Here is an 18,185-nt window from a genome sequence, read left to right as displayed (position 1 = left end):
CTCTGTATCTGGGATTCTGCCATATGTGCTTTCCAGAAACCTGACAGGCATGTCTTACTATAACCCTGATGCAGACATGTAGAAAGTCAAACAAACATGAGATGTAGTATAACAAATGACATGTCCAATATTGACAAAGCTGGAAATAAATTGTGGCTTTTCCAGCACTCCCATTTATGCATTCCTATTCTGAGTCACCACATATACTAGCAGTTACTGATTGATAAAGTAATAATGAAGACACTGGGTGATGGCATACACAGTAGTGCACACATACTACCATGTGCAAGGACCCAGGTTCAAATCCTCAGTCTTCACCTGCAGAGGGGAATCTTCAGTAGCAGTGAAGCAGGGCTACCGCATGTCTTTCTCTCTTATTCATCTCCCTTCTTCTCTCATATTTTTCATCTTATCAAAATGAAATAAAGAAAAAAATGGTCACTTAGAGTGGTGGGATTCATTGTGCAGACACCAGGTAAAACCCTGTTGGTCATTTTTTTTTCCTCTAAATGATAAAGGGTTGTTTTCAAGGGGCCAGGTAGTGGTGCACCTGGTTAATCACACACATTAGAGTGTGAAAGGACCCAGGTTCAAGCCTCTGGTTCCCCACATGCAAGGGGGAAGCTTCCTGAACAGAAATACAGGGATTCAGGTATCTCTGTCTCTTTCCCTCCCTATCTCCCCTCTCCTATCAATTTATCTCTGTACTTATCCAATAATAAATAAATAAATATTTTTTAAAAGTTTAAAGGATTACTTTTGAGACAAAAAGAAAGAGTAGCAAGAGCATCATAGTGCCAGGAATAGAACACAGGGTCAAACACAGCATCTCATATCTGTGATTTATGCTAACCCTCTCAGTCTCAGAAAAAAAAATCAATTTATTTTCTATCTTAACCTTTCAAGACATTAACAATTTAAAATTAATGAAATTATTTTGCAAATAAAATAATTCTGAAATAATAAACTTTAGAAAATATTTCTAAATCAAGTACATAGATATTGCACATTGAAAACTATTTTGAAGTGCTCTAAAATTATTATTTTAAATGTAGATAAGATGCTTTGAAGTTCATTATAGAAATAATAGACATGAATTAGAAGAACTCTGTTTTCGCTGTTTCCGACGGAAGTTGTATTTTGCAAAGACATTTCATATTAAATTAATATTCATAGCTAAATAATTTGATATGATCTACAAAATAAAAAAACATGCATCATAAGCCAGTACAATACAGGAAATTAGATGTGAAAGGTATAGACATTTTTGCTCAATTGCATTCTTATGAAATATTAAAATGTTATAACTAATTGATGTTGGCCTAGATAGTGGCATAAAATTGTGCCTAGTAATAAAATAACAACTAGGGGCACAATGTAGTGAGGAAATTACTATCATTAAGCTTTAACCCATATTCATTGAAAATCAACTGTGAAAAATTAATTCACTATCTCAAGTGAATCCTTTAAATAGAAAAATTAATGTGATATTATGGATTATTAAAGTATAAACTTTCACAAATTTCTGGGTTTTAACTACATATATGTGCTTTAATAATGAAATAATAATAATAATAAAAACTTTTAGTGTCTGATGACCATCATATAGTTAAGTAAAAGAAGTAGTATCTTCCTGTAAGCAGCTATTCAAAACCAAAATAAAGATTTTATTTTTTTGCATCTTTTTTAACAGGATGAAGATAACATTTGGATTCATATAAGGAGTCCAGCCATACATAGTAAAGAAATTTGGCAGACTGGATCAAGTATCCGATTTACAAGCTTGAAGTCCTGACTTCAACCCTCATTCTCCAGCATTGTCTGTGCTAGAGTGATGCCTGGGTCCTCCCTCTAAAACAAACAAACAAATCTTATTACTGGTGAAATATCTCACTTGCATAGTACACTAGGCTCCTGCTTTGCCATGTGTTCTATCCAGTTCCAACTCTGGCCCCGCTGCCTTGAAGCAAGCTTTGGTACTGTGGTCTCTTTTTCACTTTTTCTCTCTCCCTGAAATCGTGTCTCTAAGATTAATTAATTGAAGATCCTGATGTGTCTCTAAGGGCATGTGCTATGAATAGTAAAAATTCGGTTCAAATCTTGTCTGTTCCTCTTACTTTGGGTCCTTGGGAAAATCACAGCCTTCTGTCTCCTCTTTTAGGGAAATTTAAATGGAACTATCCCCAAGGGGACATTCTGAAGGGAAATTGCCACAGATAAACTTTTAGCAAAGCTATCCCTAGTGGCTATCTTTCATCACATAGAGGATTATTAAAGGTGAAATTTAATGCCTCTACATCAAGGAAGGGTGATTAATTCCTCTCATTTTGAGTTTTGGCTCTAGCCTCCCTTTCTTCTTTCCTTCCTTCCTTCCTTCCTTCCTTCCTTCCTTCCTTCCTTCCTTCCTTCTACCTGGGCCTCATATATATGCAATTCCACATTTCCTGGGCCTAATTTTTCATTATTTTTACTTCACACATACATAAATTACACATAGATAGATAGGCAGGCAGACAGAAAGATACGAAGGGAGACAGAGCAAAAAAGGAGAGAGAGGGAGAGAAGACAGGTAGGGAGAGACACGACAAAATTGCTCCATCCTTGGAGCTTCCTCTGGGGTCATACTGCTTCTATGTATCACCTGGATTTGAATTTGGATTCACTCATGGTCAGGAATGTACTCTTCCAGTTCTAAATGACTTAAAATATGAGTGCAGTCATGTCAAATATGGAAGAAATGATTTCCAAGACTCATTCAGAAAGTCTATGTAGTTGGCATAATTTATCTTTGGGTGTTGATTCTGAAGGACTCCATTTGCCTTCAAAGAGAAAGGGCTGTCTGTGATAACTATGCTCAATAGAGCCTATGTAGGTATTCTAGTCTATTCCTGCAAATGAGCTCTTGGTTCAGAAACAGCATTGTCTTTTCAGCAAAGTTGGCCCTTCTTATGACCACAATTGTACAAAAATATCTAAATGCAAATACATTTGAGACTCCCAGAACCCAACTGAGTCTTTCCAACTTCCTGATGCACAAAACACACCAGTAAACTAATTTTCTTATGCCATTATATTTTTGAGTTATTTTCCATACTGTAAAAATACTTGATGATAAAGGGGGGGCATATATATGTAGTGTCTTATTGAGGAAATGTTGGTTTAAAAACCTAATGCCCTGGAGGGACAAAATGCTACTAGTATATTTGTTGGAAGTGAACACTTCTCATTGGACTCAACATTTAAACAATGAGGATGGAATTGTTCTAACAAATTATTCATAGGCTTTCAAGTTCCCTTACTAACCCCTCCCTATGAGAAAAGAGAAATGTGTCTCATAACTATGGAGATATCATGAATGACATTTTATTTATTTATTTATTTATTTATTTATCTTCCAGGGTTATCACTTGGTGATAACCAAGGGGCTTGATGCCTGCACTATGAATCCACTGTTCCTGGAGCCCACTTTTCCCATTTCGTTGCCCTTGTTGTTGTTGTTATTTTTATTATTATCATTGCTGTTCTTGTTGCCGGACAGAAAGAAATGGAGAAAGGAGGGGAAGACAGAGAGGGTGAGAGAAAGATAGACACCAGCAGACCTGTTTAACCGCTTGTGAAGCGATCGCCCTGCAGGTGGGTAGCCGTGGGCTTGAACCAGGATCCTTACACCAGTCCTTGTACTTCGCATGATGTGTGCTTAACCCATTGTTCTACCGCCCAGCCCCTACATGTTATTTTTAATTGAGGTGTCACTGGCTTATCTGGTTATCTGTAGCTCATGGCTATAGTTTTCACCTTTCTTCACATATGATAAAACACAGTACCTAGCACCAATGTATCCTTATGTTCATCTCTCTTCTTTAACCCTTTTGAAACCTAAATCTCGGGCTTTGTTATTACTTATCTATTCCCTTGTTTTTCTTTTTCCCACATATGAGTGAGGTAACATATTTATCATCCACTCTTTAACTTACTTAGTTTAGTGTGGCCCTTTACAAACCATCCAAGTTGGAGCAAAAGGAAAGACTTCACCTTTTGTTACAACTGAGTAATATTCCATTGTGTATGTATACTACAACTTCTTCATTCATTCATCTGCTCTAGGACACATGAGCAGTTTGCATATCTTGGCTGTTGTAAATAGCACCACTAGGAAGACAGCTGTGCATTCACCATTCTGAATTTGTGTTTTGGTGTTCTTTATGAATTTATGTATGAATGAGACTATTGGACTATATGGACATATATTTTTAATATCTTTTAGAAATTTGCTGTACTGTTTTCCAAAGGGGCTGGGCCATTTTACATTTCATTAATAGTGTACAAGGGGTTCCCATTTATCTGCACCCACTTCAGAACTTGTTTGGGGGTATACTTAATAAAGACTTTACTTAACAGGAGTGACATGAATCTCACTGTCAGTGTCTTCGGAACTTTCCTGATAATAATTGATAATGAACAACTTTTATGTGTTTTGACTGATATCTCCTTTGATGAAGTTCAGTTCTTCCTGTTCTTGATGAGGTTACTTGGTTTTTCTTTTTCTTTTTTTTAATGGATTTTTGTGAATTCTTTATATGCCTTGGGAGTTAGCTCTTTCCAGATGTATGTTCTACAAATGTTTTCTTCCACTTATTATGATGTGTTTCAATTTTGTTGATTTTTTAAAATTGTGTAGAGGTTTATCTGCTTGATATAATCCTATTATTTTTTTCTTTATTTCCCTTGCCACTGGAGTCCACTCTCTGAAGAACTCTCTCAAGTTGGGAGTCAGGCGGTTAGCACAGCGGGTTAAGCACATGTGGCTCAAAGTGCAAGGATTGGCTTAAGCATCCTGGTTCTAGCCACTCGCTCCCCACCTGCAGGGGAGTCGCTTCACAGGTGGTGAAGCAGGTCTGCAGGTGTCTGTCTTTTTCTCCATGTTGTTGCGGTGGTCTCGTGTCGGGCTGCACCACGGAGAAGAGAGTGGACGTCCAGAGCAAAGGGGTACACAAATCTTTATTATAGGATGGGGGGGAGGTTTGGTTCAGACCACGTGGAGCCAGCCAGCAATGGCCGACCACGGGGGGAGAGCAGGGAGCGAGACCTCAGAGAGGGAGAGCCGAGAGCCCAGAGAGAGAGAGGGGAGGGGTGAGGGGGCTTTTTATTGGGCGACAACCAGGGGTGACGTGTAGGGCCAGGATTGGTTGAAAGGGGGCACTCTAGGATTTAGCTGGGCATAGGGGTGGAGAAAAAACCTGGGGGTGGAGACTGCATCAGAATAACTCCTCTGCAACATCTCCTCCTATCCCTTTATATCTAAATGGACACAGTAAAGAAAAATGGAATGGAGCAGGCTTAAATGTTTTAGAGGAATGCCATGCTCAGGTGGGAAGATGTAAGACTTTCTGTGGAGGAGGGAAGGCTTAAATGGCTGCCAACCTTGTGAGATTTATGCGTCCTCCTGTGCTCAACCCCTCTTTAGAGAGAGAGAGACTTACCTGGAGAGACTCATCTCATAGGTTTAAGGGCAGCCTGCTCAACCATCTCTTCACAATATCTCTACATCTTTTCTATCTTTCTATCTAGTAATTGCATAAGATGTACAAAGTCTATAAAAGACTATCATGGGGCAGAAACCTTTTGGGCATAAGCCTAAACAAAATAGGAAGGGACAAGTAGGGGGGAAGTAAAAGCCAGTGTGGTGTGAAGGGAAGGATTGGTGTGTAAAGGAGCATTCCCTGTTTGGGTGGGGAAAGGGGCAAGGGTACATAATGAGGGGGAGGCGGGAGGCATGACCCAGAAAACAGAGGGGCTATTTGGCATTGTATAGTCCTCAAGGCAACAGTCTGTAAAGTCTATGAATTACTCAGGATCAGTCTATGAAAAACCAGCAGCGTGAAGGGAAATAAGCTGCTTCAAAATTGTGTAAAATGTATATAGGGTATGTCAGAAAGTCCGATACAAGTCTCAGTCCGAAGTAGATGGCTAGGGGAAGAATTGGCAGGGGATGCAACGCTGCATGAGGGAGGTCAGCCGCTGGCTCAGTCGGTAGAGCATGAGACTCTTAATCTCAGGGTCATGGGTTCGTGCCCCACATTGGGCGCCAGATGTTGTTGCGGTGGTCTGGTGTCGGGCTGCACCGCGGAGAAGAGAGCGGATGTCCAGAGCAAAGGGGTACACAAATCTTTATTATAGGATGGGGGGAGGTTAGGTTCAGACCACGTGGAGCCAGCCAGCAATGGCCGACCACGGGGGGAGAGCAGGGAGCGAGACCTCAGAGAGGGAGAGCCGAGAGCCCAGAGAGAGAGAGGGGAGGGGTGAGGGGGCTTTTTATTGGGCGACAACCAGGGGTGACGTGTAGGGCCAGGATTGGTTGAAAGGGGGCACTCTAGGATTTAGCGGGGCATAGAAAAACCTGAGGGCGGAGCCAGGATTGGTTGAAAGGGGGCACTCTAGGATTTAGCGGGGCATAGAAAAACCTGGGGGCAGAGACTGCATCAGAATAACTCCTCTGCAACATCTCCCCCTCTCTGTTTTCCCCTCCCCTCTCAATTTCTGTCCTATCTAAAAATGACATCAATAACAACAATACAAACAAAAAGGAAATAAATAAATAAATATTTAAAGAAAAACTCTCTGAAGTCAATACTTTGGAGTATTTTATTTATATTTTCTTCAATGTACTTTATGCATTTGTGTCTAAGACTTTAATCCATTTTGTGTTAATTTCGTTTGTACATAGTATGAGATACTGGCTCATTTTTCTACCCCCACCTCCTTTCTCTCAAAAGGAAGGGAGGGAGAGGATATCACAGCACCAAAGATCCCTTCTATGAAGTAAGGATCAGACTTGAATCTGGGTTGTAAAAACATCAAATTAGTACACTATCCAAGTGAGCTATTTCACTGTCAACTGCATTCTTATTTGACATGTAGCTATTCAGTTTTATATAATACCTTATACTGAAGAGATGTCTCCATTCAATACACCCTTCACAACCTTCACAAAGACTCTGCGTGTGTGTGTGTGTGTGTGTGTGTGTGTGTGTGTGTGTGTGTGTGTATGGCTTCATTTCTGGACACTAGTTCTATTCCATTACTTTTCATGTTTGATTTAATTCTAGTATCAAAATGCAATTGTAATAGTTTTGTAGTCTAATTTGGAGCTGGGGGGGCTGTAGGATATCTTCATTATTATTCTTTTTTTCACAGGTATTTTTGGGAAATTCAGGTGTTTTTGGTTTTTTAAGCAAATTCAGGAATATTTTTTCTATTTTATTATATATGTCATTGGAATTTTGATGGAGGCTGTATTGAATCTGTATAGTAATCCTAAAAAGTCAAGAAATGCAGTAGTAAATGTTATGGATGTAATGAAGTATGCAGGAAAAGGAGCTATGGCCCAAAGTTTCTAGGACAGGGAGAAATATGGGTTTTGTAGAGAATGAGGAAGGTGTCTGCTATCTTAGAGTTTAAGAAGACAACAGATAGTTATTACTGTAACCATGTTATTTGGGAATTTGGTTTATTTCGAAAATCCCATGGTTAGGATTTATCATACAAGGCCTCATCATGACTTATGCCATTTAATGCTATTCACATATAGCTGTACCTTATATAGTGACAAGACATGTTGTTTCTTGTCTCTCTAGTCTAAGATTATAGGTGACTTAATATTTCAAAGGAAAAGTCATTATCAAAAATGTATTGACAATTGGGAGTCCGGTGGTAGCACAGCGGGCTAAGTGCATGTGGCACAAAGTACAAGGGCCAGCATAAGGATCCAGTTTGAGCCCCCAGCTCCCCACCTGCAGGGAGTCACTTTACAAGCTGTGAAGCAGGTCTCCAGGTGTCTATCTTTCTCTCCCCCTCTCTGTGTCTTCCCCTCCTCTCTCCATTTCTTTCTGTCCTATCCAACAATGACAACATCAACAACAACAACAATAATAACTATAACAATAAAAAGAAAAAAATGTATTGACAGTTTAAGCCTCCTGTAAAAATATAAACCAGGTCCCTTGAGATAGAGAACATGCTCACATGTATCCACAAGTTAGAGGAGAATTTATACCTTAAAGTAAAAGGGTAGTTGTTTGCAATGACTCAATAAATGCAGCAAACAAACAGAAGACCCCCCAAAAGACACTTTTTTAAATTAAGTATCAGAAAGAACTTAATAAAATAGTTTCTACTTAGACCTAGATAGCCTCCTCTTTCTACTCAGACCTAGATAGCCTCCTCACCTACTTCCTATTTGACTTCCCTCCATCATTTCAAAGCTAACCTTGTCAAAGTAAGGACTATAAAAGCTGGATAAGGGCTAGAGGACAGCATACTTCAATGATGTCTCTTTTGATCTATCATCCGGGGCCCTAGTCAAGAAATTCTGGGATTCCCACATAGACTTGATGGGCCTAGACCTCTTACAGATCCTTCTCTCTACTTTCACTGGTCATCTCCATCAAGAACAACATAGTAGATCCACTTGTGGGCCTCTACATAACGACCTTGCCCGCACTGTGGGTGAATAATGTTAGAGACTGCCCTATTCTCATAAGGGAGGTTGAGTCAACATACTCTGCCACTCAAGGAAGACAGGACCTGCAGTGAATGAAGCCTAGAATGTGGTATATATACACAGTGGAATACTATGCAGCTATTAAGAACAATGAACCCACCTTATCTGACCCATCTTGTATGGTGCTAGAAGGAATTATGTTAAGTGAGCTAAGTCAGAAAGGCAAAGATGAGTATGGGATGATCCCACTCATCAACAGAAGTTGAGAAAGAACAGAAAGGGAAACTAAAACAGGATCTGATTAAATCCAGAGTAGGGCAACAAAGTAAAAACCCTGTAGTGAGGGGGAGGGTGGACATTCGGGGTTGGGGGGTGGGATAAGACACAGTCTTTGGTGGTGGGAATGGTGCTTATGTACACTCCTACTCAATTAATATGAGAGGGGAAAATTGATCATATGTCTAGAACTTTTTAAAACACAGACTGAGTCTTTTTAATACATAGGCTGAGTCTTTGATATGTTGACTCTCTCAAAAGCCTAAACCAGGGAGAACAGAAGCAACCGGTGACACCGCTATATACAAGATGCTGGGTATTATACAGCAAACCCTAACAAAGGGACTTTTTGAAGTTAACCCAATTACCAAATAATGTGATGATAATAATAACTGTCCATTGTCTTCTTGAACCCTAAGACAGTAGGAACCTCACATTTCCACTATAGAGCCTATATTTCCCCCAGTCATGGAACCTTTGGTGGGGCCCACTTTCCTGCATGCTTCTCTCAATGCATATCAAATAATATTGCACCCATTGAAGGCAACCTAATCAACTCAACGAGTGCCACCCCAGCATGCTTCACTTCAGACTGTGTCCAGAGACTTCAGGTGTGGAATGACAACCCTTCATCTTCATCGCTCAGGTAAGACCTTTCCTTTCACTGTATTCTCTAATTCCATTCCAGGTGGTTCACTTCCTAACAAAGTCCCAAAACCTAGATATAGACCAGGTCCCCTGAGATAGAGCATATGTTCACACGTATCCATAGACTAGGGCAAAATATATACCTGAAAGCAGAAATACACAATAGTCTGCAGTGAGTACCCACCAACACTTCATCTGCACTATTCCAGCCTTTAGGTCCATAATTGTTCAACAATTTGTTTGGCTTTGTATGTTAACTCTCTTTTCAGCCACCAGTTTCCAGAGGCCAGCAGGATGCCAACCAGACTTCCCTGGACTGATGACCCCACCAATGTGTCCTGTAGCTCTGCTTCCCCAGAGACCCACTCTACTAGGGAGAGAGGCAGACTGGGAGTATGGACCGACCAGTCAACGCCCATGTTCAGCGGGGAAGCAATTACAGAAGCCAGACCTTCCACCTTCTGTAACTCACAAGGACCCTGGGTCCATACTCCCAGGGGGACAGAAAATGAGAAAGCTATCAGGGAAGGGGATGGGATATGGAGACCAGGGGATGGGATATGGAGATGGGATATGGGAATTGTGTGGAGTTGTACCCCTCCTATCCTACGGTTTTGTTAATGTCTACTTTCTTAAATAAATAATTTTTTTTAAAAAGAATGTTCCTAGCTATGACCACAGAATGCAAGCTCAGCCCAGTAGTGATGCAGAAGTTACACAGCCTCCTGTTCTGAATATGGGCCTGAGATCAAATTGACAATATTTTTGTATTTTTCCCACATTTGGGAGCTAGTCCTTTCCCTGATCCAGCTTTCTAGTCCTATTTCTAACTCTAACACCATCTCCCCAGACAACACCTTTAGACCACCTGCATGTTAGCTGTTAGGCTCAGGCAAAAAATAGTAAAGTTGTGGTCCCCTTGGAATATACCTACAATAGACCTACCAAATAGACTCTTTTAAAATGGAGACCTCCCCAAACCCTACCTGCTATATTCTTACCTTTAGGGTCCCAATTATTAAACAATCTGTTCTGCTTTCTATCTTAATGTTTTTTCAGCCACCAACTTGCAGATACTACCTTGACACCAACCTGACTTGCTTGGGCAGATATCATGTATCCTGGAGGGTGGAGACCTCTCCAGATCCCTGCCCCACTAGGGAAAGATAGAAACAGTATGAGAGCATGGGTTGACCTGAGAATGCCCATACCATCTGAGAAGCAATTACATAAGCCAAACGTTACATAAGCAATTACATAAGCCTTCTGCAAAACATAGTTATCCTGGGTCCATACTCCCAGAGTGATAAAGAATAGGAAAGTTTTCAATGGAGGGAATGGGATATGGAACTCTGGTGTTGGGAATTGTGTAGAATTATACCCCTTTTATCCTAAGGTCTTGTCAATCATTAGATGAGTAAAAAAAAATATGTCATGCATATAACAAAATAGGAATCTTCCCAGATGAGCTATATCACTGGCCCAGCCTTTATTCTTAAGTACCTAATTATTTTTGATGCAGTTGTAAATGAATTGTTTTGTTTTCTTTCTCTTCTAGTTCACTGTTAGCATGTAGAAACAAAGCTGGCTTTTGTATGTTGATTTTACAACTTGCCAGAATACAGTTCTGGCTTATTATTTATGATGATCTTAATGAAATCTTTAGTGTTTTGTCATTTGCAAACAATGATAATTTCACTTATTCTCTTTTTCCATTTTATATTCCTTTTATTTCCTATTCTATTTAATTGCTTTGTCTGAAACTTGTAATATAACTCTCAATGATACTGGGAGAATGAACATAACTGCCTTGTTCTAGATCTTAGAGGAAATGCTGTCTCTTTTTAACATTTGAACATGATGTTAGCTGTTGGTCTGTCATATATAAACATTACTATAATGTGGCATGTTCCTTCAACGCATTTTTTTATTGAGAGTTTTTGTTTTAAACAAATATCAAATCCAGCCAAAGGACTCTATGTATCTACTGATCCAATCATAGAATTTTTTATTTTGTTGCTTAGATACATTATATTTTTTAGATATGTGTTTGTTTGAATTATGGGAATAAATTTCAATTGGATATGATGTTTACTATTTTTAATGTAAAGTACTGGCCAAGGGAGTAAATTGTAATATAATGTTTAGCATATTCAACACATATTAAAAGTCTATGTAAATAATCTTAAGAATGTCAGGAACCTAAATTTTTGTGGTTTAGTGAAAAATGTCTTCAGTTTTTATGATTACATGTTTATTTAAGAGAAAGAAAGACTAGAGAAGCTTTCTGATATATGAAGTCTCAGAAATCAAATCTATGACTCACATGTAAGTCCTATTACCTACCTATTGAGCAACCTTTTCCACTTTAAAAACATCATTAAGAGGGCTGAGTAGTGATGCACCCAACTGAATGTACATATTACTATGCAGAAGAACCCAGGTTCAAGTCCTTGGTCCCTTCCTTCAGAAGAAAAGTGTCACAAATGGTGAAGCAGTGCTGCAAGTATATCTCTCTCTCCTTATCTCTCCCTCTCTTTCTGTCCTATGAAAATAGTCATTTTAAATCATTAAATATTATATCAACATGGTTTTCCACTGAATTTTATTTACCGATAATTTGTGTAGGATTTTATTTTTGTTATAAAATATTTTATTTAACTCCAACATGTTACTTAGTAAGTTAGAGTGAATATGAAAGTTAATATAATATGAATAGTATATCTCACACTTTTTTTTTTTTTACCTTTTTGCCTTCAGGAAAAGTGATACCATCCACAGCTCTTTTCCAAGTGATTTCTGGAATGGGTTCCCCTTCCGCTTCACAGATGAGTGTAACTTGACCATCCTCATGTGTAGTCTCGTTTTGGAGTTGTATTATGTGAGGCTGTACTGTAGAAATATATACATTACTCACTCTGTTTTAGAGATTATATATATATATATATATATATATATAAAGTTTTATGTATTAAATTTATACATAGATTAAATATATAGAATGAATGTATATTATAGCACTTACATGCTAGTTTTGATTTGTAAAGAGGCAAGAAAGATGCAAAGAATGATGATTCCTATTAATTATCAATAAATTAATTTAAATTTCTTATTTCACTATCTTAGATGTATGCAACAACTTTACTATAAAATATTAACCTCCCAAATTAAAAAAATATAACAATAATAATTTGAAGTGGTTCAGAATCCAAGATACAAATTATAATTCTCTCTAAGAGCTGAGTAGTGCTCTGGTAAAATATATATATATTATATTATATATTAGATATATTAAGCAATTACATATACATGTTAATTTATTATTCTAGTTGATTAATCTTAGTTTAATCTTAGTTTATTTTCAGAATATTACTACACAATGTAGCTAAATCTTCCTTTATAACTATAACTTCTATGCAATGTAAAATTAAGGCTACTAATTTAGTATAGCAGTAAAATGATGTCTCATATGTTTACAGGTTAACTCAGTTTTATTTTTCTTAACTATGTAATATCTACAATCTCTTAATTTTTTACTGGTGTTAACATAAATGGGTTAAATACAAGCAATCTATATTTCAATAGAAAAACTTAAAAAATAGCATTTAAGTACAATTAGTCATAAAATATACCTATTTTTTCTTAATCTATTAAATTTTGAATATTTAATGTGTAAACACATAATTGTTAACAAAAGTTTAAAGCTTAATCTATTGACTTTAGTTGATCTGCTTATATTATATATGCATATATATTCAAATATCCTCAATACTGATAAAAATGATCAAAACAGTTATGTGTTATGTAACATGTGAATTTGCATGTACTGTTTTTATTTGAAAGGAGGAAACTTTAAGAAAGATATTTTCTACTGGTTCATACCATACTACCCCAATGATAACTAAGTAACTAAGCAGGGTTTCCATATAAGTGCTTTGGAGTATGCTATAATACTTACCGAAGACTTGGAGAAAGGCCTGTTTTTCATCTTCTCCTGCCTTATTTGTGGCCCTGCACATGTAAGGACCTCCATCACTATTGATTATGTTCCGGACAGTGAGTTCTGTATTACTTCCTTTCAGTATGTATTTTTCATTTTCTTCAATGAACTTGCCATTCCTGAGGGGGGAAAAATAGAACTGATTATTATAAATCTGACTTCATAACTCAGGAGAAGATCATACTGAATTTTTTGAACTCTAGAGGTCAATCACGTCATGGCTACTATCATAGAAAGGAATGCATTGAAATTAAACATATATTTTGGTAGTCCAATAAAACATAATATATACACAATAAAATTATACTTGAAAATCATTTTGATCAGAGAGACAAGAATAGCATCTGAACTATGTTGAAATCACATTAATCAGAGACCAAGAATAAAAAAAAAACACTGGTTCAATTTGTACTTTGACTATTACACAAAATAGCTTCTTTGCTTATCTTAATTCTATATAATTTTTATGCTGGTAGCAACACATATTTATACACTGTGCTTATTTACTATCTTATGGTACATATTAGAAAGAATTCTTTTTAAAATAAGCTTTAAATAACTTTCAAAGAATGTACTACAAATAATCAATTTATATTGCAGGTAAGTACTGCCAATAAAAGTGTAAGATGAGCTATGTGAATATGTTTAATGTTATGAGAGTTATGCAAAATATTTCATTTACTTAATGACAAGAAGAAACCATTATAGATAAAGTAGATAATTTTCAGCACTGGATTTTTCTCCATTAATGAAGCTTCATCTTTCTGGGTAGAATTTTTCAGCTAGAAAGAGAGGCTGGGGTGCTGTGTGGCAGAACATCCATTTAAGCACACACAGTATGAAGTGCAAGGACTGGCACAATGATTCTCTTTCCATCACCAGGCTTCCCACCTGCTAGGGGGTTGCTTCACAAGCAATGAAGCAGGTCTATAGGAATCTATCATTCTCTCCCCATCTCTATCTTCCCCTCCACTCTCAATTTCTCTCTGTCCTATTCAATAAAAAATGGAAAAGATGACCTCCAGGAGCAGAGGATTGGTAGTGCCAACAGCAAACTCCAGTGACAGCCCAGGAGGCAAAAAAGAAGAAAGAGAGAAAGACAGAGAGAGAGAGAGAGAACGAGAGAGAGAGAGAGAAGGAAAGAAAGAAAGAAGGAAAGAAAGAAGGAAAGAAAAAAGGAAAGAAAAAGAAAGAAAGAAAGAAAGAAAGAAAGAAAGAAAGAAAGAAAGAAAGAAAGAAAGAAAAAAGGGGCAGAAGACAAGAGAGAGGGAAAGACACCATGTTATCAAAGTTTGCTTCAAAGTTGTGGGGACCAAGCTTGAACCTGGGTTCCTTACATGATGAAAATGATAGATGTACTATCCAGATGAGCTCTGTCAAACTTACTTTCTCCTCTCTCTTTGACTGAGATAATCTTCTGTTTAGATTCTAATCTTTATTTTTCACTAAAAAAAAAACCACATTTGTTTTGTTTTTTATCTACTCTATAACCAAATATTACACAGAACAAAGGTCACTAGTTGGGACAGGTTAAGGGTAAGGATGAAGGATATTGACACCATGGTGTTGGACACATGATGTGGAAACACCTAAAGTAATCTGCTGAAATCTGTATTTGTCTCTTTAAAAACACATATAATATTAAAAACCAGCTTGACCTCAAAAAACAAAAAAAAGAATCCTTACACTATTTTACTCTGAATCCTATTTATTACTAGTCTACACAACTATATGTCCAACTAAATGTATGAGAAATTTGAAGAAAGAACAAACTATATATAATAGAAGTTCCTGGAAAAACAAAATGAAAAATATGATTTTGAACATTATTCATTGTAGTAAACTATGCAAAACATTTTTGTGTGCTGTAATTTGACCTAACAATGGCTGTTACAGAAACCTGAGGGGGGCGGTTGGTGCACCCTGTTAAGTGCAAATAGTACTAAATGCAAGGACCCACGCACCTGCAGGAGTTACGCTTCACCAGTGGTGAAGCAGGTCTCCAGGTATCTATCTTTCTCTCTTCCTCTCTATATCCCCCATCCTCTATCAATTTCTTTCTGTCCTATCCAATAAAATGGGAAAAAATGGCTGCCTGGAGTAGTGTATACTTCCAGCACAGAGCCCAGTCATAATCCTGGAGGGAAAGAAACAAAGAAAAAAAGAAAAAAAAGAAAGAAAGAAAGAAAGAAAGAAAGAGAAAAAACACCTGAAAAAAATTATCTGGGCTGAATATGTTAATATTTTATGTCTAATTTTTTCATAAAGATATAGGTATATAAGTTTCAGTATATATGTGTGTCACAAAGGAATTAATGATGTTGGGCCTTAAAGCCAGTGCCCTCCCCATGCTCCATTGCTGACACAATAGTCAATATACATAATCATTCTTTTGCCTGAAAGATCCCCACCATGTTATCCCCTCAGGGTAGTGCTCATCCTGCCAGCTTTCTACCTTCCCAGAATGCCTTTTTCTTTTCTCCACCCTCTTCCCTAGCCAATTCCGCCCCACCTTGCCACTTTTGAAATTCTTCTATAAAAGTCACTTCTGGGAGTCAGGCGGTAGCGCAGTGGTTAAGCGCAGGTGGCGCAAAGCACAAGGACCGGCATAAGGGTCTCGGTTCAAGCCCCTGGCTCCCCACCTGCAGGGAAGTCGCTTCACAAGCGGTGAAGCAGGTCTGCAGGTGTCTATCTTTCTCTCTCCCTGTCTCCCCCTCCTCTCTCCATTTCTCTCTGTCCTATCCAACAACGAAGGCATCAATAACAACAACAATAATGACTACAACAATAAAACAACAAGGGCAAAAACAAAGGGAAAATAAATAAATAAAAAAAAAAAAAAAAAAAAAAAAAAAAAAAAAAAGTCACTTCTGTTTCCCACTCTTTTCTCCTTCTTCCTCCTCCTCCTCCTCCTCCTCCTCGTATTCTTCTTTTTCTTCTTCTTCCTCCTCTTCTTCTTCTTCTTCTCCTTCTTCTTCTTCTTCTTCTTCTTCTTCTTCTTCTTCTTCTTCTTCTTCTTCTTCTTCTTCTTCTTCTTCTTCTTCTTCTCTCTCTCTCTCTCTCTCTCTCTCCCTATCTCTCTCTCTATCTCTCTCTTTCTCTTCTGTGTCCCAACCTAGAGAAGGGCTGGCGTGCATAGTGGGAGGTGGCCATTTTGCTAGCTCCATGTGGCCTAAATCTGCTGTGCTCATACCCAACTCTGGGACGTCTGCATGAATAAAGATTTGTGTTCCCACTCCACCATGAGTTCCTGGTCTCTTCTCTCTCCTGCCACGCAACCCAACAAATGTCTATGAGAACTTTAAGCAAAACTTAATCTTAGAAATATATCTTGTATATTCTTAGCCATGATGGGAAATACATATTTTAAATTTGAAGATATTACTAAGTATTCAAAAAGTAATAAAATATAATATTGAATTTCAGTTGCTATCTACAAAATATGGTTTAATTTAAAAGTCTGATAATTTTGCAATTTGAGTGCATTTTTACTAATTATTTTCTTGTGACTATTGTTCCACAAAAGTGTTTATGAAACACTGAAGTGATTCTATAAATATTTGCAGCTATGTATGAGTTGTAAGTTGAGTGGATAACTAATGCATATTTACAGGATTGTCTATTTTTGAGCTTCATAGTATACCTTCCAGCAGTATAAGCCACAGTATAAAGGAATGAAACTTTTAAGTCTGTTTGATGTTACCAAATAACATTCCAAATAAGATACATGTGTACATTTGTGTGTGTATGTTAACTATCAATCAGAAGATTTAGAATTCTATGTAACAGGTATTATAAATTGATGAAATACAGTTTTTTTTCACACCAACATAGTGCCCTCAGTGCATTACTATTTTTAATTATTCTCTAACAGTAACAAGAAATGATTGTGCAAGTCACACGGCTCCTGGGTCCTTTTGGTTTGCAATATGCTTTTATTGGCAGAATGACGAACAGATACGCTTGTAGTCATTAGCTTACATTAAATTGCTATGTTGGTTAACCAATTTAACTGAAAATTAAAGGCTCATAATATGAGTTTCAAAGACACCTTTTTTTTCTTGATGATAATACTGTGTGTGTGTGTGTGTGTGTTATGTGGTTTATTTTTATTTTCCTGTAAACTGGATTATGGTCCCAAGGTTAATTGCACTGGAAGTGTCACCTACCTATACCAGGAGATGGTGGGCTCAGGAGAGCCAGAGGCCCTGCAAGAGAATGTCATCTCTTCTCCTCTTTCTGCTGTGGCATTAAAGGACTTCTGAGTCATTGTGATTGCTGGTGGCACTGAAAGAGAGATGAATGCAGGTTAAATAGAGATGAAAAATATTTCATCAACACTGTTAGGACTTTTTTTTCACTCTGAATTGATAAATTTGTGAGAGACTAGAACTTTGGCTGATGGCTGTACCCGGTACTGAGTCAGGTGTCTCTGGGACCTTAAGCATGCAAGTCCTTTGCTCTTCACTGAGCTGTTTTCTTGGGCCTATGTAGTATTATTTTAATGTTGTTTTAAATATTTTAAAATTTGTTTATTTTTATTTATTTTCCCTTTTGTTGTCCTTGTAGTTTTTTTATTGGTGTAATTATTATTATTGTTGTTAATGATGTCATCATTGTTAGGAAAGAGAGAAATGGAGAGAGGAGGGGAAGATAGAGAGATGGAGAGAAAGACAAGACACCTGCAGACCTGCTTCACTGCCTGTGAAGTGATTCTCCTGCAGGTGGGGAACTGGGGGCTCGAACCAGATATCTTACGCC

The 18,185-nt window shown here is 37.6% G+C and overlaps 1 protein-coding gene across 1 annotated transcript in view; it reads right to left on the bottom strand.

Moving 5' to 3' along the window:
* NCAM2 (neural cell adhesion molecule 2) overlaps window positions 1-18,185 on the bottom strand; it is a 219,167-nt gene that overhangs the window by 157,408 nt on the left and 43,574 nt on the right. The window contains exons 6-8 of the mRNA XM_007521286.3: window positions 17,594-17,711; window positions 13,383-13,543; window positions 12,171-12,316 (exon numbers count right to left, since the gene is read on the bottom strand). Of these exons, the coding sequence (XP_007521348.2) occupies window positions 12,171-12,316; window positions 13,383-13,543; window positions 17,594-17,711 (425 nt within the window). The remainder of the gene's footprint in view (window positions 1-12,170; window positions 12,317-13,382; window positions 13,544-17,593; window positions 17,712-18,185) is intronic.

This window comes from Erinaceus europaeus, chromosome 14, assembly GCF_950295315.1.
Source record: "Erinaceus europaeus chromosome 14, mEriEur2.1, whole genome shotgun sequence".
Classification (NCBI taxonomy): Eukaryota; Metazoa; Chordata; class Mammalia; order Eulipotyphla; family Erinaceidae; genus Erinaceus; species Erinaceus europaeus.
Note: the sequence above shows the minus strand (reverse complement) of the source record. Positions and strands in the feature narration are given on the sequence as shown.